The sequence below is a fragment of the Anas platyrhynchos genome, chromosome 1 (genome assembly GCF_047663525.1).
Source record: "Anas platyrhynchos isolate ZD024472 breed Pekin duck chromosome 1, IASCAAS_PekinDuck_T2T, whole genome shotgun sequence".
NCBI classification, from domain to species: domain Eukaryota; kingdom Metazoa; phylum Chordata; class Aves; order Anseriformes; family Anatidae; genus Anas; species Anas platyrhynchos.
This window is the reverse complement of record NC_092587.1, coordinates 190,306,670-190,327,266: the sequence shown is the minus strand read 5'-3', so window position 1 is coordinate 190,327,266 and position 20,597 is coordinate 190,306,670. Positions and strand designations below refer to the sequence as shown.

The following is a 20,597-nucleotide window of genomic DNA, read 5'->3' as shown; positions in this document are numbered from 1 at the left end:
CTCCAGCTCCCTGTTCAGCTTTTGATGTACAGATGTCTACCCAATCTAACCCAAACTGTAAAGCATAAGGGGCCCAAATGCTTTTCATAAAACATCAGTACCTCTTTACCCTTCTGTGCGTGAACTACGCAGTGAAAAGATGATGTCTGTTGCTTTAGTACACGCTGAAAGTTTGCTTGCTATTGCTAAAGAAATTGGGTAAAATTTTTGCTGAATCATTTTGCTTGAATAAACTATACCAGAAATACACAAACAAGTCTTTGTCATTTGATCACCAGTACCTCCAAGAAATGTCACGTTTACGTGTTATGGTATGAAGTTCAGTCATTAAAAGAATCATTTGGTCAGTAAAATCAACTAATACTAATTTTGAGCAATAAAAAAATCTGAGCTTATAAAAATAAACAAACCAAGAGCCAACTCTTCAGCTGCTGAAAACTTTATTCATTGTTACTTTATATGCCTGAACTGTGAAGACTCGTACAAAAAAGATCCCCATATGGTTTTACCGATGTGAAAACTGCAGCTTCATGAATTTTAATCATTTTATTGTAAATATGAAGACGGGGAGTAAAACTGCAAATGAATCTACTGAAGGCATTTAACCTTTTGGAGATTATGTCATTATCGTTGCAATGAGGATTGCCTAAGACCTCAAAAAAATTTAAAAATGCAAATTTTATTCAAATCTTTCTGCAGAAATGTGTCCCATTTCAAGAACTTCACTGAGAAGTGAACTTCAGTTCAAACACTTGCTGTTTCATCCAGAAAAAAAAAATGAAATCAGTTCTTACGGGATAGAGGACTGTCTGTCTCCTCCACCTAGTGGGAATGCACCAAAGAGCAGGCTACTGAGAGAGAAAGAAGGGACTATAAAAACACATACTCAAACTGCCTTTATAAGTAAAATTAAAAAATAAAATACTTCTTCTCTGTAGCAACCCCAGCTGCGACAAAGAATGCAGGAATATGATGAGACAAACATTTAAGCTGGAATGTCAGAAGCAAAAGCCTTCAGCAGATAAATAAAGCCCACGTGGAAGGTGTGTGCACATAACACGGCTCGCAGCGCTAGAACCCATGAAAAGCTGAGTGGCTTTTGCAAGATGCTATGTGAGGGTACCCACGTGAGGAGTGGGAAACATGAAGCCCTCCGGTAACATCTTGCAGATTTAGGTCCCTAATGCAATATAAAGTGTATTTGCTCTAGTTAGCAACCTGAGAACATTCTTTGGCTTTTTCCCCCAAGCATTTGCTGTTAAGTTAATTAAGCATTTAAAAATAACAGTCTCTCGCCTCCCAGAGACTCCACATAAATATTACTCTGTCTTCTTCAAAAGGGCCAGGTTTTCTGCAAGGGTAAATCAATACAGTTTCACTGATTGAAGATCTGGCCTTAAAAAGTCTATCCAGTGCATTAAAACCAGCGCAGCATGACATACGCCTTGGCAGTAGAACAGTTCTCCAGATTAATATTTGAAGGAAACTTTGGCAGTAAAATAAAAGCTCTGTTTTGAAACGCTGCCATTTTTTTAATCAGTGCTGACCACCACAGATTCCTCTCTTGTGAACTGCACGGTTACAGCCGGCGTTTGGCTGTCGTTTTCCTCAAGCTTCAGCCCAGCGTTGTCCAAGCCGGTGCTGCGCAGCTGCGGCACGGCAGTGGGCTCTGCAGTCCGAGTCGGAGTGGAGCAGTATAAGACGAAGCCCACCATGATGATGACGAAGGACAGGATATAAAGACCTGAAAACTAGCAGAGGAAAAAAGTGCATTAAGTCTTGTCTGATGCAGAACCGTGCAAATGCAGCCTTGGTTTAGGATGGCAAAAGCCACCCTCCCTGTTAAAAGTATTTTAATAAGGATTACCACCACTCTCTGCGTTCAGGTCTGGAAGACAAAGATGAGCAGCTCTATTCACTGATAGATTCAAGCCACTGTTTCTCTCTGCAACTCCTCCTTACAACTGTTGGGCAAATAATACATATAGGAATCCTAATATTTAGAACAAATGTGGTGACACCTAGGGATAGTTGTTCACACATGTGAATGCTGCAACACTGTTCCCCTCAGAGAATATTTTTTCAACACAAACATTTCACATCCCGGCAAGAGATGGATCTCTCCCTCCTTCTGCAAGTCACCAGAGCAGTTGGTCCTCTGCACAGCTCTTAACCAACTGCAGGGCCAAATAACTGTTATCACTGGTCCAAAATTGGCTTGTTCCCTACACCCAGCAAGTTCTTGAAGTGATGGAGATTGCGGCACCCTTTACAAGGTGGGCATCTCTGCTCCATACTGGAAATGAGCAGTCAGTGGTGTGAGGTGAGGATATGCACTGCTGAGGAACATCAGGCATTTGGATCACTATCAACTTGACTGTTGAAAGTCTAACAATTGCCAAGATCCATCCACCTTGAAAGAAAAATAAACGCTTACTTCATAACATCAAATTCAATAGAGCAAAGTGCTCAAGTTATGCACAGCCAAGAACACTTTCTCAGCAAGTTTGGTAAAATCTTCTCTATTGTCTTTGCCAAACCACAGATTAAGGAGTAGGATGATGGACGCAGTGCATCTTACATCTTACTGTCATGCCAGTGGAAGCAGTATCTCTACCCAGACTGTGGGGTGACAGTCTGAATTTTCAACACAGCCCGAGAAATTCCAAAATATACCCAAATCTCCTTAGCTTCTTTGGATTTCTTTGAAAAATATGTTCTGGTTTGTCAAGCAGCAGAGCTGGATGAAGTGAATGGAGCTGGAATGGCACTGGACTCTGATCCAAAACCACCTGAGGCATCCACAGTTAAGGCACTGCAATTCCTAGCTGGTAGTCACTTGGCCTGGAAACCTTTGGAAGGCACTGTGCAAAAGGAAAAGCAGCCTGAAGCAGCCAGGCCTTCTCGTATCTGATGCTGAACCTCGAGGCTGCTCAGAATTAACTCATCTCTGAGAGGATTCTGATTTTACTCTGTGCAGCTTATATCCCTTTATTCAATACCAAGCCTGAAGAGTACTTGAGGTGTTACTGGAGGAGTGCAACTCCATCTAGTGTCTGTATTTGCAGTATACTCTTCCCAAAGGAGTTTACACAACAGAAACACTTGGAGACCTTCTTTAATATTTCTTGAGGGACTGCAGATATCTGTATATAATGAGCTCATTAGGAACAGGCACAGAAAAGATTAGCTGTGGAGTAAAAGGAAAAAAAAAAAAGAGCTTATCTCTTAAAAAGAGAGATGCAAAATTCACATTCCACATGAAATGGATTTAGTTGGGATGAAAAGTTGACAGTGTCACCAAAACACTGTGCTCAAGTCAAAAACTCAAATTCCTAGGCTCAGTCTCTGCTGTAGCCACTATACTCTTCTGCAGCTTCTGTTTCACAGCAGGCTCAGACACCAGGAGCTCAGAACTCTCCATGCCTCATTCAGGCCCGCAGCCCAGTCAAGGCTTGAGTGGTTCACTGCAAAATATCATCTGGTAATGGGCAAAATCTTTCTGTATTGAATAGAGTTTGATTCATTGCATTTTTATTTGATCTGCTCCCAGGAAAACCTCTTCCTCAAATAAGCTAAAAATCCTACAGTTTATTGTGTCCCTTCCAAACCTCTTGCTTACTTCTTCCTCTTTTCTATTATGAACATAGATTTATAATGTATAAGGTGCAGTCTAGTTAGAGATGTCCCCCAGGGGTCAGTACTGGGTCCAGTCTTGTTCAGCTTCCTCATGAGGGGCATGGATGAAGGGTCAGAGTGATGGCACAAAACTGGGAAGAGTGGCTGATAGCCCAGAGGAACGTGCTGGCATTCAGAGACCTGGACAGGCTGGAGGGTTGGGTGAAGAAGAACCTCTTGAAATTCAACAAAGAGAAGGGCCCTTCACCTAGGGAAGAATAACCCCAGTACAGGCACCAGTACAGGCTGGGGGCTGACCTGCTGGAGAGCAGCTCTGTGGAGAAAGACCTGGGAGTCCTGGTGGACAGCAGGTTAACCATGGCCCCTTGTGGCCAAGTAGGCCAATGGGATCGTGGTTGCATTCGGAAGAGTGTTGCCAACAGGCCAAGGGAGGTGATCCTACCCCTCTGCTCAGCCCTGGGTACGCAACACCTGAGCATTGTGTCCTGTTCTAGGCTCCCCAGTACAAGAGGGACATGGACATGTTGAAGAGTCCAGTACAAGTCTACAAAGATGCTTAGGGGACTGAAGCATCTCTCATATGAGGAAAGTCTGAGAGAGCCCTGAGGGTGACAGAGCACTGGGACAGGCTGCCCAGAGAGGCTGTGGAGTCTCCTTCTCTGAAGATATTGAAAACCCTCCTGGATGCCGTCCTGGCTACATGCTTTAGGTGACCCTGGTTGAGCAGGGGTTTGAGCTAGATGGTCTCCAGCGGTCCCTTCCAACCTCAGCCACTCCATGACTGTGATAATCACTTCTTCAGTTAAGCTATCTGGTGCTGAAATGTTTGAAAGTGACTTAGAAAGGGTATTTTTAACATGTAAGTACAGTTCATTTCCTACATTTATTTTTGATGGATGGTTTGTAGTTCTTAGCAATTTGGAGCAAATTTTGGAACCCCAAACAAGGAGAAAAGCTGAGCGAGGAGTCTCCTGAACACGAAAATCTAGCTGTCATTGGGTCCTATCATTACCAGACCTCTCTGCAATAAAACAAATTGGCCTTCGTCATCAGAAACAAGTCTGACAATAAAAGCTTCTGGCTCTCCATAATGCTGAAGAGAAAGTAACCACGTGGAATAACACAAATTAAGTGTCTTAGGAAAAGCTCACAGGCTTCTCACTGAGCCCCTCCAATCACTGAGCAACTGACTTGATTTCTCCAGTTGCTGTGACAAGCTATGTTTCCACAAGTGATTCCGGAAAGTATAAGGTGGGTTGAAACATTTTTAGCACTGTCATTTAGCTCAAAAAGGCACTTCAAAAAGTATTTTAGGGAGCAGTAGAAGTAATTGGTTTTTGGAAAGCATAAGGAATAACAGATTTATCTACACTTTAGTTCATTTAGTCACTACTAAGCAGCAGTACTGAGAGAGCTCAAGTCTTCTGAGATGTTTGTAGTACTGAACAGATGAAATTTCTAACAGAAAACTGTGATTTCTCTAAATCACACTAAACTGCTACTCTTTCAGACAGATTCAAATCCTCCCTTTGGACGCTCAGAGAGATGAACCAAATCTAAAGTACAGCTCCACACAGGGAGTACAGCAAGAACTCCGCCATTTACCTCAGGAAATTATTTACTGTCTCTCAACTAATGTATTCCATGAAGTGTAAAATTGTTTTTAAAAAATCATTAACTGCCTAATGGTGCAACATGAGTCCTGACTGACATCTGTCAGTGACAACTCATACAAGCTGTAGAAATACACAAGTGCAAACTATTGTTCAGGGGCTCTTAAAGTGCTCTCTCTAATTCTGGAGTAAAAACTTGAGGTAAACTATAGGGAGAGAAAGACGTGACTTACTTTGTAGTAAAACAGGAAAAGTCCAAAGAACAGGCTGTAGAGGTCCGCAGTCAGAATGCCCAAGTTGACCGAGGTTGCACTCGTTACTTTAATCACTACTGGCATGAAGCTGTACAGCCCAAACATACACAGGGCAAACACTGCGAACAGCAACGCTGAAAAATAAGATGACAATTGACTCCTCAGGGATGGAATAACGATTTTAAAGAACACTGATATTCCTCAGATGTGTCAAAACTACGTATGTTCATCTTTCAGGATAAGGTGTCCTAAAAGATATGGAAATGTAAATTTAAGAAAAACGCAGCAAAAATATTTATCTTTCAAAACTACCCTGTACTACAGAAATGACTATACAAGGTTATTCCTTCCCAGCTAACATGACAGCTGACTAAAGAAATTTCGATCCATATTTCTTAATAATGTACAGTTCTGTATGTACAGTTCTGAGACCTAAATGTGCCACAGATCCCATTTTCCCAGTATTTCATCTAGGAAGAACCAGAGAAAAATATTCTTGCAATGTTCCAACACCAAGCACGTTTGTGATTAAAGGGGGTTGATTTTTGCAATTTATTTTGAAAAATGATTTCATGCTGTATGTAAAATGCAAAATCTGAGCTCAAAGTTCTAATGTTCGACCCTGCACTCTGTATGTCTTTGTTGAACTGCAAAGTTTGCAGAAAATAAATGTGCAACAATATGAATGTTACTTAATAACTAGAGAAAGGAAATGAAAACCCCAGCATTTCAAGTCTAAATCATCATCATTTTTCTAGTGTTCTGTAAAAATGCACATCATTTTGCCAAACACATACCAATTTTCCAGTTCCATTGAATTCTCATTATATCCCTATGTTCCACGATGGCTCTAGAGTTAGAGAAAAGATATAATATAGTAAAAAAGGAAAAAAAAAAAAAAAAACACACATTATATTGTATTCAAGGAGTGAATTTAATTAGCACAATATACAAGAAACATTTTGATTTGTAAGCCCTTCATTTTTGTTTGAAATGTTATTGAATAGCAGTAACTCCAACCTCTAACAAGCATAAGGAAAGACTTGAAAATTAAAGTGCCTGAAAGTCAAGAGCACTTTTATTGAATTCTCATGCCTTCTTCCCAGGCCTTTTCATCCTTCAGATTCATTCTTATTTGAAATATAATTTGAGGAAATTATTAACTATAATGATGAGAAATGAGGAACACAAAATTCATTAGATAGGCTTAAGTGTATGTGGTCTGTTCCTCTAACGAGGTTATTTGTAAAAGTATACATGGCTTCATTTGAAACTGAAGTTTAATACGGACGACCTCCTGCTAATGATTATCTCCTAAAACTATCCACTGAGAAAAGCCATTAGGAAACACATTCCCGCAAGCAGTCCTCAGCGAGCTGCATGTCCTCATCAAGGTCAACAGATCGAAAATAAAGCCAAGTATCACTTGTACTCAATTGTAGGATCTGAGCTTTACAATTGCTGTAATAAGAGCAGTGCAAACCAAAAGGATATAAAACGGATGCTGATCAGCAACAAAAATAAAATTCAAATAGAAGGACTCCAACATAGCCCAAATGCAGAGGTAACAAAGAATTAACAACAACATTTCATTGAAGACAAGCAATCATCTGCAGAATATTCTTAATTAGTTTTAAAATAAATATTAGATCCTTACAGCTGTAGACCGCTGATAATAGTCCCAAACAAGCCCACCATTCCTAGAAACTCCACTCTGCTCAGATTTTTCACAATGTATTCCTCACTCACATTAGATATGGCATACAAAGAAGCACCCAGAAGAACTAAGACATCTCCAATCACCACGTCACTTCCTGTACAGAAATATTAATCCACAATAAGGGTAATGCTGCAAACACTTTTGTTTTAAAAACTAGACAAGCAAATTTATCTCTAGCATCTCTATTTTCCTTGCACTTTTCAGGGTAGGGGGGAGGGAAACATCTGTGTGCAGGCAAGTTGCTGGCTGACTCTGCTAACTGCTCACGTCCCCCTGTACAGTCTGGAAGGAGCTGAACTTGGCATTTAAATCACATCCTGACCAAGCTGCTGTGTAGGTCCAGGTCTGCTTCTGCTGACATTAGGTGCTGTTGGAGCTGCAAAGCCCAGGTTAGAGATGCTCTCTGCCTTGCTGAACATCATCCCGCCTTTTGCCATAAGGCAAAAATCCATCTATTGATTTCAGCGGGACCTGGACTGCGCTTCAGGCTTCTGACAGATGGTAAGTGGGCGCTACAGACAGGTGGTATCAGGTGTCACGCTGAGCTATGTGCACACGGGGCAAGTGCGACTCCCTGTTACCCAACCGGTCATCGAGCAAATGCCATTGTGCATCAGCTGAACAGCAAGGCAATTGCTGTTGTTTAAAGCCTTGAATTGATTTCAAATTTCCTACCCTGAGCCAGCTGGCAATCACTGCAGAGATATGTCTGGAATCTGAGGGTAAGCAATAGTAAGGACATGCAAGTTGTGCACAACGGGCCTAAAGTCTAAGGGAGAGAGGATTTTTCTCCCTTACGGCCAAGAGGTTTGTAGCACACAGCATTATAGCTAAACCTGTTTGTCCTTCTACCTTACCAACAGCAGTGACCCCAAAATAAGGCCAAAAGGCTTAGTTTTATGCTGCCTGATGAAGGCAATGCTACTTTCCTGCCCCTCTGAAATTTGCCTTGCCTCATACCCTCTGGCTCTAGAAATTCTCAATTCTTATTCAAAGTAAGATCACTGGGGTTCTGGGTATCCTTCCTCCCTGCTCCTCTTGCTCTCATGCCATAGGGCAGCACTTTCCAGGTTGGGGACCTTGGGGACACAGGGACTATTTCTGCTGGGTCTGCCAAAGACAACCAGAGAAGCGAGCCTATTGCTAAGTAGCTTCTGATTTCCTATTTGTGCTCAGAGAAAACGCCCCACCAGCAAAGTCTGAAGCATCTTTTATCAGACCCCATCATATGTAAAATGAACAAGCTTTTAAGAATAAGGCCTGTCATCAGGTTTCATAAACAGCAGCAAAATTTAAGCTTATCGTGAGGGTTTCCCTTTTAAGGTGGAAGAAATAATCCAAAACCACAAGCAAACAAAATTTCACAGCTCTCTATAAAACCAACATCTCCTCAGCCTCTATCTTGTTGAAGAAGAAATACAAATAGCAGTGTCTCTTCTCCTTTTCTTAAAATCAAACTACATCTTTTCCCCCTGCATTTGCCTCTCTTTCTCCTTTGCAAGTTGGACAATCACGGAAACTGTGACCCCTCTTTTCCCCCACGTGATAAGTAATTCCTTACCTTCACTGTCTTGCCTCCCTGCCAAAATGTCAGCACCCACCATTGTTCCCACACCCAGCAAGCAGACGGCAACTGCGATAAAATGGATCAGTCGGTATCTTGCGCGGAGGATGAACCAGGACAAAGCCATCAGCACGGGGATCCCAAAACAATCCAGCAGCTGTGAGCACAGAGAAATGAGTTTCACTAGAAGCCCATCCCACATCTGCATTTCACTGTCCTGAAAGTGAACATTCAGGATCTTATCTTCCATCATCACGAGATGTCACTGAAAACCACAAAACAACCCCCATGTGTTTGTTTAAATGCAGGAGGGGTCAGACCCATGTCTTACCATGAAAAGCACATTGAGAGCAAAGGGTCTTGGGGTGGAGAGGAGGCACTGTCCCCTCTCTCACTGACCTAGAAACTCTTCCTGTGATGGATCTCATCAATCCTAGCAGCTTCCCAAATGAATGCTAGGACATTGCAGTGAAACCACACTGCTCCCCGTGACACCAATGCGAGGAAGTGGCTCACCCACCCAAATCTGGACCTGCTAACAGACACAGCTGATCTGATTTTACAGCAAAGTGAGGAAGGCAAAAATCTGACTCTGCAGTTTTGTTAATTCTTTTTTTCTTCAAGTGGATCATACCAAAAAAGCACTGGTACGTGTGCTGGAAGCCATGTGCTAAATTGCTGGAAGGAAAATAGGATGGGAGGAAGAGGTTTCCTAAGCCACCTTCACAATCTTCCAGCTTCTCAAAGTCATGTACAATCCACCAGTGTTTTTTCAGCCCACCTCACCCAGAAGCAGGTAACTGGAATTTATCCATGCCACAGCAGCAAAGACACACAAGGCAGCTGGAGTTCAGAAGCACTTCAGATGTGTTTGCAGACGTTGCTCTGAGCAGATTTAACAGCCAAAGTTCAAGGATGCCTGCACTCCATGACAAACACTGGCTTCTCTTTCCTTTCTTCATTACCCCCTCCCTGTGTGTTCCCCAAACCTTCTGTATCTTTGCCTTGCTGTTAGCCTCACCCACATTATGGGTAAGAAAATAAAAATCAAAAATTAGCTAACCACTTAATGTAAAAAAATAGGTAGCAGCATACAACAGACTTAATGTTCTGTAATAACCAAATAATACCAAGAACACTGAGCTAATCATAATTGGTTCAATATTTAATTCGACATAATAGATTCTGTTTCCAAATTTGTCTAGGGAAAAGAGAGGTGGATTTTCTGAGTACCGTATAGAAGGGACCAGGCTATAGCAGACCAGATAAGTCGGCCTTCCAAAGACTGCTCACAAATTACTCTTAAATGTCAACCTTTAAATCCTGGCCTCCTGAAGTCAATACCAAGTGTTAGGTTCAGGTCACTATGACTGTGGCATTCCAAACCAAGGCAAGAGTCCCCTGTCCTTCTGTAATGTTCCTGTCCAACTTCTGCCAGCTTCTACCCACCACCACGGTCTTCTGCTTCTGTTAGTTCAGCCATCACCCACAAGGGTTACAAGCAAACTTTCTTAAGTCTGTTTTTACATTTGTAACTACAAACATTAAAGCCTTACCAGCACAGCATTAAGGGGGTTGATACAGATTAAATCCTAATGGTTCTCTCTAATCCTTCCATTTATTTGTCTTTGTTTCTTGGATTGTCTCCAGCTTGTTCAGCTTCAGAAGTCTGTGTAAAAGCACAGGTACTTCCCAGGCTGTATTATCAGACATTAGAAGCACACAAGTCATAATACATGTATTATGTATTTTTGTATTGCAATACAACTTTGTTCTATTGAAAAAGTATCATGCTGTGAGTTTCTATCTATTCATCATTCTCTACCTCACCTTTTGTCTGGGTTCAAAAAAAAAAAACAAACAAAAACACCAAAATGACAAAAACTTGTAAGACTTCCTCCGAATCTGGCTGTTTTGACAAGTATCAAGAAGCGTCTGTTTCAGCACCATGTATGATTTAGCTTTCCTAACTCTGTTTTTTCACCTCTGGTCTGAAGCACTTCTGTCCTGAATACAGAACTGTATTTGAAAGCACTAAGTTCTAACCAAAGATCTCTGGTGTGAAGTTGTAATAATGGAAATGAAGAAATATTACAAAAATAAAGGAGCAAAATGTGTAACCCTCTCATAGTAGACATCTATTAACAAGTAAGCTTTCATCCCCCATTTATCGAGTTGTTATTTTGCAGCTTTCTAACCTCCAAGCAGTTTTTCAACCCAAACAGAAAGAGCGGAAGAAAAAACCCTTCAGTAAAAAAAAAAAAAATAATACTTAATTAGGATGTAAGGAAGTAGTAGATAATGTCCTCTTTCAGTAACACCAGATGGGGAACTGCTGCATCCAGACCAATAACATGCCGTAGAGCTACCGCATCCTGGTTAGTGGACTAGCAGCCAGGACATGCAGGCACCAAATGATGAAGAACACACACTGGTAATCTGTTGCAGGGGACAATTACCCTCAATTACAGCCAAAAAAATCTGATTTCCAACTACTGGATCGTGACTTCCCTTCATCTACTACGTTACTAAGCTCTTTGGTGGAAAATGCTCTCTTCTGTACAGGATCAAGATCAAAGAAGTGCAAAGCAGATGCAACATGGCAATGAATTCTGTCAATGGAACCATTTAAAAGAATGAAGTTTATTTATTCCAGATTCGTGACACTTCCACCAGTACCATGGCTCTGATTACTATTGCCAAACTCTCATCTTCCTCTATCCTAGCATGCATCTTTACACAGGGGAAAGAAAAAAAAAAGATAACCTGTTGATTTGATTTACGAGTGTTTTGCCTCAAGACAGGCTTTGGCCACACTGTTTATAGGAAGGTTTTAAAGGTAGGGCGAGTAAATTATTAAAAGACGTTTTAATACGTGGTTAATCAATTATCACAGATTGCTGGAGGTTGCTGGTTTGCTGTAACTGCCAGCCCCAGACAGCTTTGAGAGCACTGAAGCTCACCAGCTCCTGCTGCTCGCTTCCCCACATGCCTTCCAAAGGGCAGCCTGCAGCTGAGCCCCAGGGGTTCACCCCGCAGTTCCTCCTGTTGAGGTTCAGACTCTTGCACAAGCTGCTCTGCCTATAAAACGTCCCCATCTGAATTATCAATGGAGAGAATGCTAATTGTGCCTCCTAATGTGCTGACAACACGAAGCCACAGCTGCACTGCTTACTTTTTGCTGTGAAATGTGTGGTCAAACAACATCACAGTCGGGTCCTGCCTCCAGCCTGGAGCACACCAACGCTGAGGAAGTCTCACCCAAAGCAGAGACCAAAGTCATTCTCTGTTTTTACAGAGCAGAAAGCTGCCATCCTGATGTTATCTCTGTAAAAACCTCCCAAACCCCTCCTTGCAACACTAGCCTTTGATAACTAAAGAAAAACTTTTTTTTTCCTGTGTTTGTGTGAAAATACATGGAAGTTCCTTGCTGAGCGGAAACTTCTCTTTGAAGAAAACCACTGGGCTGAGCTAAGCTCCAGCCCGCCAGCATTTTCACAACAATTTCACTGTACTCAGGAAGGTCTCATATACCCCTGCTTTGCTCTTTCACTCCCTGGGCATCCATTTACAGCCACTACTAAGGCCAGAAGCTCTGAACGACAATTCTCACATAACTGCTGAACTGCTTGCTGCTGACAGAGAGCAAAAGCCTTGTGCTGGAGCAAATCATGGGCTTTTCTTATCCTGAATCTCCTTTCTGACAGTGCTGAGAACCTGGTAACTCCAGAAAATGTGCAAGAAACCTGGCTGCAACAGGCAGTTGCAGCAAATTCACAGTTGCTGAACTGGCACTTGAAGCATCAGTCTGAAGGTTATCACAAGCGAAAAAGGTTCAGCAAATGCTTGAATTTGGCAACTGAACTCAATGACCCCCTGTACCTATTCTTTCTTAATTTCCATGAAAGAAGTCATGGGAACAGCTTTATTACTGCTGAGAATTTGGATCAAAGTCCTGTCTTTTCCAGCAGTAAAGTACATGATCAAACAGTGTCTCAATTATCAGCTTAGCTTGGTCTTGAGACCGAAACATGTCATTCTTTAGACCAATTTCTGAAGCATTATTTGTAAGTAAATTAAAGGCTCAATGAGCCATAACACTTAATTTCAAAGTGGAAATGTGACAAGAAGAACCCATAAGGAATATTACCATTCTTTTAACAGTGCAACGAAAAGTTACTGCACCTCCCTAAAAGGAGCCCAGACCGCAGGAGTTTATTGCTTTACGGGTAACTCTCTTAAATATTAACCCTTGTTACTTTGACTCTGTAAAAACACTGACACCTAAATACTCTTTTTCACCTAACAGCTAATTCTGCATCACCCAGTATGCCTTTATTCAGGTAAACGGGGCCATGATCCAAGCCACAGATCCACCACCAGTAACAGCAGGCAAAGGCTCGCACAGCTCCATCGCCCTCTGCTCTTGCTGCCGCGCTGTCCCCACCTTGTCCCAGCAGAAGCAGCTGATGTCCATGAAGGGTTAAAAAAAAAAAAAAATGCACCCTTGGTTCTTCTGCTGATTCAGGACAGGAGATGAGTCCTGGTGCAGCGATGCAGCACTGGCACTGTAGGGGGCATCGCTGTTAACTGGCACTTTGGGTGCCCAGCACACCTCCCTCCCTCCCATCTCTTACAGAGAGGGGTCTGAAGTGCCACATCTGAAAGCCTCGCTGCATGGTCAGAAACACCAGCTAACTTCCAGCGTGTCCTCATGTGTGGGATTGCATCTCACAAAGCCTCCCACTGCTTCTAGGACTAGGCAGGAGATCTACTTCGCTCCCATCAGCAAGAGCCCGAGCTGAGTCAGTGTTATCCAGTCCTAAATCTTTATTCTGTCTCATGAAAACAAAAGCAAAACAAAACAAAAAACCACCTGAGTGGCTGTCAGCAAACTCTTAGAAGTGCTTCTATCAAAATAATTAGAGTTCAACTCAAGAGCTGGCACTGGTTAATACCAGCCAATTTTCCCTGCTTCCTGGAAATGTTATTCATGAGGCAGGATGCTCTTCTTTGTACTGCAGAGAAAATAGATATTGAAAAGCTTTTTCAGGTTTAAATAGCTTCCCTATCTGTCCCATGAATCCCATTTCAGAAACAAAACTTTAATCAACGCAACAGTCCAGAAACTGGTCCTTACCTGCACGCTCGTGAGGGTCGTGTACTGGTAGGCTTTTACAATCGTGTAATTGGCTTCAACATCAGCCAGTCCCAAAAATAGGTACTTCCACCACCTCTGCTTCAAAATTTGAAGAAGACTGTCACCGTCTGTATAGAAGAAGGCAGCAATCAACATACTTCCTTGCATGGAAAGGAAAGAAACTTGCTTTTTAGAAGCCTAAGTAATACTGAGGTGATCAGTTTGGATTGTCCCTGCTTAAGAAAGGTATAACAACAGCAAAAGGTAGCCTGGGAAAAAACAGTACAAAGAGTGAAAAGCGCAGAAATCCTTCCATGTGAAAAGAAAAAAAAATTAGGAATGCTTAAAGAGTAAATTAATAATATAGGAACAATATTAAGTAGCCTCTGGTTAAAAAAAAAATATTACAACAATTCCTACTTCCTCCTAATATAACACAGAACTTAAACCCAAATATAAGAATTTTAAATAGATATGAAGCAAAATCTAATTAATTGCATATTTAACCTATGAAATTCATTCCCGTATATTATTATAAGGCAGGAATTTCAGCAGGATCTTTAAAAAAAGAGGACAAATATTCAGTAAGTTCTATGGTTTCAAAATCTGAAAGGAAAAAGTTGAAGAGAAAGAAGAAAAAAACAGCATAATCTACCATCCCGTATTTCACATACCAGTCCTAAATGCCAGTATTGTTGTATAAACTAGAAGAAGCAGAAAATAGTTGATAAAACTTTGCAACATCGGAGTATTCACTTGGTATTGTTCCGCTAGGTACTGGCTTGTAACAGCAGTCCCACAGATAAACAAGGAGAGCATCTGGCCCAGGAGGATGGTTTTCAGAATGTGCCTGTAAATATAAAGGACAACACAGCAAGCTTAGAACCAAACGCTCAAGCTGGTTTTGAGAATGTTTGGTTCTTGTAAAGGGAAAAAGACGTTTTTTAGTTGGCAATTCTTTTTTGACTGCCTACCAGTGTTCCTCCATTCCAGCTCTGTGCTCTGTCTGCACAGATCTCATCCAACCCCGTGACAGCCAGTAACAATAGGTGAGGCTCAGCCCGAACCAGCAGTAACTGAGGCTGCAAAACATTTGCAAAGATCTTCACGCAGCTCAGCCCAATGAGAGGATCTGTTCTCATCACGAGAGATTTCGATAAGCGCAGCCTGAGTTACACCCTCCATCCTTTTTGCTCTGTTCTGTTACATTCTGGTATAGCTGAGGACGGAGTTAAGAGCATATTTTGGCCACAGACCACATCAGCTTGTATGATGACTTCTAAGTCCAACCCACAGCTGGGAAAACAACACCAACAAACCACCTCATGCTCTTCTAGCAGCAATTCTTCACTTAATATAAAGTGGCCTTGAACTATTCTGGTTTTTCTCAGATGAGTAAGAGCACGCAGAGATGGCTGTGTATCCTGTGGTGAGGCTGGCTTTCCTGCCATGGGAGCTACGTGGTCGTGCCACCCTGGTCCCTGCCTGCCTTCCCACAGACGCTGTCCAGAAAGGTCAGCTCGATGCTGCGCTGCCTGCGTGGGTCTGCACAAGTTCACATTTAATTTGTTTACTCTGAAGACTACTGATGACAACTTAACTGCCTGCACAACTGATTTGGTTGTTGCTACAGAGTAATTGAGCAAGGAAAGAGCATCCCCACTAGGAATTTGCACCTCTCCACTTATAATTTCCAAGCCACTCCCGCGTGCCAGACACACCACAGGACAGACACTGGTTGTTTTTCCAGCGCGGGGGACTCCGACACAGTAATTACCAGGTAACCCAGCCATGATGTGCAATCCGGCTGCCAATATCATCCATAGGAAGGGTGTGTTCTGGGGTGCTGAAGCCAACTCAGACGATGCAATCGATCCCTTCTTTTGGAGCCGACACATCATCTTTGCATGGACTCAAATTCAGCTGCCTGCATTTTGTTTTCAAGTCAGCCTGACCCCAAGGCCCATCCAGCTTTAGAAATGCTGCTAAAAACACTTCTGTCTCCAAATCCATTCTGATGAGAGAGCAAATCGCTGAATTCCAGCACTGCTGCACCTCCAAGAGACACAAGGCCCATGTTTTGCTACAGCTTGCCTTGAACATCCTAGCAGCTGTGCACATCCACGCTGCAAGTATTCATGTATCTCGTGGCAGCCTTTAAGATCCTATCCAGCCTGGTGTGAATGCTTCTTTCTGGCCCATGAAAGAACAAATGTTCTCGTTGCCAGCATTTGGAAGGCTGAAGTAAGCAAGAGAAACCATGTTTCAGATGGAAATTTATCATGGCTACTTTGTGGCACAGTGTTAACTGTAAATACTGCTGTAAAATGCACATAAAGCAGAAGCTGTGGTTTCTGGAAAAAAAGAAAGAAAGCTTTGGAGCTATCCCAAAAGCTATCCCATTTTTGTCATACTGGATTTTTTTTCACTCTAGCAAGTACCATCTGGTGAACAAATTAGCAAAGACTTCTTATATTCCAGCTAATCCTTCAGACTGATGCAGAAATGTCTCTTTATGGACACCCAAAGAACTCAGGCCATCAGGTGCCATTAAGAAGAATTCTTAATTAAAAATTTCAGAGCTGAGACTACCTCTTCTCTCCAGCAGACACAATCACAGCTCCCGGCTCTCCCTTTGCCAGCCCTGCGAACTCTGGCTCCTCTCATAGGTGGTAGGAGGACAGAAGAGCCACTGAAATATCAAGGAAGAACTAAGGTGGTGAACGAGAGTAAGGGAAAATGGGGTTTCAGTAACACAGGCAACGCCACCCCGCAGGCAGCTGGTATGTTTAATATGGGTTTCTGTGGAGCAGGTTTTTAAACATCCCCCCAGGCTAGGCAAGAGGCAGCTCTGCTTCACCTGAACTACTGCACCCTCTTTATCACCCTCTTTATAGAAGAGGCCTGGACTCTACCCGCTCGGTGTTTTGGCTGGGTACTGACCAGGCTCCGGTGAGAGGCTGAAAGGACAGAGAATTTGCTGTCATTCAAATTTGCTAAGCATTAATCAGCTTCAAAATCAGCTTCATTTATCAAAATCAAGGATGACCTGGTTGTCTCAGTGGAGCTGACCATCAGCTTTCATAATAACTAAGTTCCTCCAGTTTCAAGGACCTAAGGAATTCTCTCTTTGTATTTTTGCGGGTGGGAAGAGAAGCAGGTCCAGAAGCCGCAGGATTGTTTGCTTGGTGGTTACTGCACCAGCAAGCATTGCTATTTAGTTAATGTGTGCCCAGGCAATTCTACAGCGCTTGCTTCTGCTGAGATCAAATGATGCAAATACAAACACTGCTCACCAACGGTGGAAGTCCATCCTCAAAAAACATCCTGAGAACCCCAAAACACTGTATTTCTGGCAGCTTTCTCAGCCACGCATACAATGTGGGCCTCTTGCATGGATGCTCTGTGCCACAACGAGGTGCACACCTGCCAGGAAGCAGCAGCACGTCTTCCTCACTCTGTTTATCCAGGTATCAAAGTGAACTTCTTCCAAGCAGGATGCCTACAGGTACCTGTGGTGTGACGTGGCAGCGAGGCAGAGATTTGACACAGTAAGGTTGCTCATGTTAAACGTGTGCTCAGGTGCTTTACTTGAGCTTTAGGAATTCAGTGCTCACCAAATTCCAGCAACAAATGAGCAAACCTTTCCACAAAGTGTTCCTCTGCAAAAAATTTCAGAGTAAACTAAATCCTATTGGTTTCCTTTTGCAAGACAATTTCTCATGGGAAAAACGCTTCAGAGACATGCTTCCCTTCATTCTCGTATTGACATGACTATTGATTACTGTGATTCTTATTAATAATTCACCTTTTCTTAAAATATATTAACTTTGCCATGCCAGAAATTGGTCCTCTCTGCCTTTTTTTTTGTTTGTTTGTTTTTAAATGCATTGGTAAGGACTAAAACACTTGGGACTCTGGTGACGCAAGGTAAGTGGTCTGAAATGGCCTTTTAGTTTTATAGCTTATTTTTTTGGTAGTATTTTTGTTCTGTTGTTGTATTATTTTTTTTATGAGGGTACTTTGTTTTTTTTACTGCTTGATAATTAGCTACTCAGTAATTATTTCTCCTCTCCATTTAAACAGCGTATCTTATCTGACTATACCTGTAAGCAGCTGAGTCCTTGAATTTGCAGAACATATGATGATTTCCCACAGAGGCCAGTGCTGACCAAGCCTATTCAGGGTGCAGCTCTCAACACCATGAGAAAGGTAGAGTGGCTTTCTGTGGCTCTATGTGAAATGCAGAGGAAAAATACCCCAGGATACTAAAATATACTGAGAGTCTGTATCTGAGGAAGTCAAAGAAAATCTGTTAGGCCCACTGTTAACAGTTTTAGTGGCTATTTTAATAAACCCTATGATTTCAATCTAATTTTTTTCCCCAGTTAAAACAAATACTGCTTTCCTTTCAGTAATTAAAATTTATTTATGCCAGAAGTTAAACAGTAATAGGTAACACTTGGCAACACTCCACGTAGACAGCTTACTCACATTTCAACTTTAACTACTACTACTACTACTGACCCCTTCCTGAACAAGAAAAACAAAAAGGAGACAGACTTTCATTTGAACAATCCCACATTGCCATGTGAATTGATATACAAAAATACAGGTTCAGACTGAAGCCATATTCCAATATGATGAGTAGATAATTCAGGAGAGAAAAAGGTTTTTTCCAGAGTTACACTTTTCAGTGTTTTAATACTCTACTTTGAAATCGAGGTCAATTTAATTTGTAAAAGGTAAGGAACTGGAAGAAAAAAAAAAAAACAAAAAACAAAAAACTTTTGCTTCAAGAACCAGAAAGTATACTACCTATGTTTTTTCCCCATGTATTAAAAAAAAAAAAAAAAAAAAAAGTCCAGCTCATTTATTACATACAAGCATCAAACCTCCGTATACTCAGGCTTCTAAGAAATCTCAGGTGGCTGAGCCTCCAACCACCTGGAAAAAAAAATAAAATTAAATTCAGTAACTCAGAGAGGACCTTGCAGAAGTCAGCGAGAGCTACTTATTTTCTTTCAAGTACCAGCAACAGGCTCAGTACAGCCCTTTGGCAACATTTTGGCAAAACCACTAGTACAGGTGAGGTTCCTGAGCTCCTAATTCCAGTCCTATCCTGCCTTTTGAGGAATTCCTGGCATGCAGGAGGAACTGGAAGAGGAAAAGCTTGTAACCAAGAACAGAAAGGCGGGTTTTACCCTCGGGAATGGGTCTGTACCTGACCACACACAGCCCTGTGAGGTTCAGGTGTTAAGTGTGATGCTGGCAGGACAGCAAACGTCCTGCTTGTCAGCTGAGGGTACCTGAGGACTTCACAGAGACTCACCTGCAGCCCTAAAAAGGTTTTTAAACAGAGATCCCCTCCAAATGAAGGCAAAACGTGTGGGCATGGGGTAGTTCTCACAAGCGGTTTATGCTCGCTGAAGGCAGCCCTTGCCCTGCACACGGAGGCATGCGGCACCTGCACAGCCCGGTGGGCTTCTCCCCCCAAATTTTCTGTGCTTTACCAGTGCTGCCAGCGGAGGTGATACACATCTCAGGGGCTCTGTCCCAAGCTGATTCAAGGGATAAGGGGATGGGAGACCTTGGTCTCTGTGGGCTCCACACTCTCAGGTATTTTCTGTTACCTCTCTCCCCCCACCCCCCTTTGCCACAACGCCGCTAAAAAGAGAAAAGCACGGCTAAAGAGCAAAACATCACACTAAAACAGACCTACCAAACCCAACCCAACGACCCCGGAGCAGCCCGGCCCCTCTCCACGCCGGGAGCTGCAGCCCAGCGCTCCCCTCAGCGGGGCTCCGCTCCCCCCCACGATCCCCCCCGAAGCCCCGCAGCCTCCTCCCCGTTCCCGATGGGGCTGAGCAGCTCGGCGAGCAGCTCGGCGAGCAGCCCGGCTCCACGTGGAGGCCGGCAGCTGCCGACTCACCATGTGCACAGCTTGGCCCTGAGCTGCGCCAGCAGCCGGCGCCGAGGAGGAGAAGCAGCAGCGGCGGCCCCTTGGGGCGCCTCAGCCCCGGCCTCGGCTCCGGCCCCCGCAGGCTCCATGGCGCGGCGCTGCCCCGCAGCCCCCTGCCCGCCGTGAGGGAAGGAGCTCGGCAGCGTTGCCTGCCGGCCCTGGCCCAGCTTTCCCTTCGCTAGAGGCCGGGCCCAGCTTTGTGCCCGCCGAGGAGCCGCCCGCCCCCAGGCGGGGCATGGCTCGTCGTGAGGCGGGAGGGTTGTGGGGATTCGTGTGTGTGTGGCAGGAGTGCCCGAGCTCTGCCTTCCTTGGGACCAAGTTACCCCAGAGTCGTAGGTTTGAAGTGATCTCTGCCGCAGCTCCTCCAAGTCTCCAGTTCGCACTGATGAGCTGCATCCAGAAAGATTTAACCCTGCCCTCGTCCTCTTCACCCACAGCTCTCACAGAATCACAGAATTGTCTAGGTTGGAAGAGACCTCAAGATCATCGAGTCCAACCTCTGACCTAACACTAACAAGTCCTCCACTAAACCATATCCCTAAGCTCTACATCTAAACGTCTTTTAAAGACTTCCAGGGATGGTGACTCCACCACTTACCTGGGCAGCCCATTCCAATGCCTCACAACCCTCTCAGTAAAGAAATTCTTCCTAATATCCAACCCAAAACACCCCTGGCACAACTTAAGCCCATTCCCCCTCATCCT

The 20,597-nt window shown here is 43.3% G+C and overlaps 1 protein-coding gene across 5 annotated transcripts; it reads right to left on the bottom strand.

Annotated features, from left to right (window-relative positions):
• Window positions 1-423: 423 nt before the first annotated feature.
• On the bottom strand, window positions 424-20,129 carry SLC35F2 (solute carrier family 35 member F2). 5 transcript variants are annotated; one of them, XM_038175743.2, is made up of 10 exons: window positions 19,863-20,000; window positions 18,815-18,877; window positions 18,037-18,222; window positions 14,605-14,780; window positions 13,931-14,058; window positions 8,788-8,947; window positions 7,164-7,320; window positions 6,304-6,356; window positions 5,486-5,640; window positions 424-1,751 (listed from the first exon to the last, which is right to left on the bottom strand). In XM_038175743.2, exons 3-10 carry the CDS (start codon window positions 18,069-18,071, stop codon window positions 1,533-1,535), a joined length of 1,083 nt encoding a protein of 360 aa, XP_038031671.2. In that variant the 5' UTR covers window positions 18,072-18,222; window positions 18,815-18,877; window positions 19,863-20,000; the 3' UTR covers window positions 424-1,532. The 5 variants fall into 5 exon arrangements, with proteins under 5 accessions (XP_038031671.2, XP_038031672.2, XP_038031662.2 ...); XM_038175744.2 differs by lacking the exon at window positions 18,037-18,222; XM_038175734.2 differs by lacking the exons at window positions 18,037-18,222; window positions 18,815-18,877 and having other exon boundaries at window positions 19,863-20,129.
• Between the last annotated feature and the right edge of the window lie 468 nt (window positions 20,130-20,597).

Bases quoted from the DNA above. Each gene is read 5' to 3' on its own strand.
- SLC35F2 (XM_038175734.2), bottom strand. From the start codon at position 19,981: ATGGAGCCTGCGGGGGCCGGAGCCGAGGCCGGGGCTGAGGCGCCCCAA. The intron at 8,948-13,930 runs GTAAGGACCAGT...CTGTGCTCACAG, and splicing joins CGACCCTCACGAGCGTGCAG to CTGCTGGATTGTTTTGGGAT. The intron at 5,641-6,303 runs GTATGTGTTTGG...CTTATTTTTCAG, and splicing joins TCAATGGAACTGGAAAATTG to CGTTGCTGTTCGCAGTGTTT.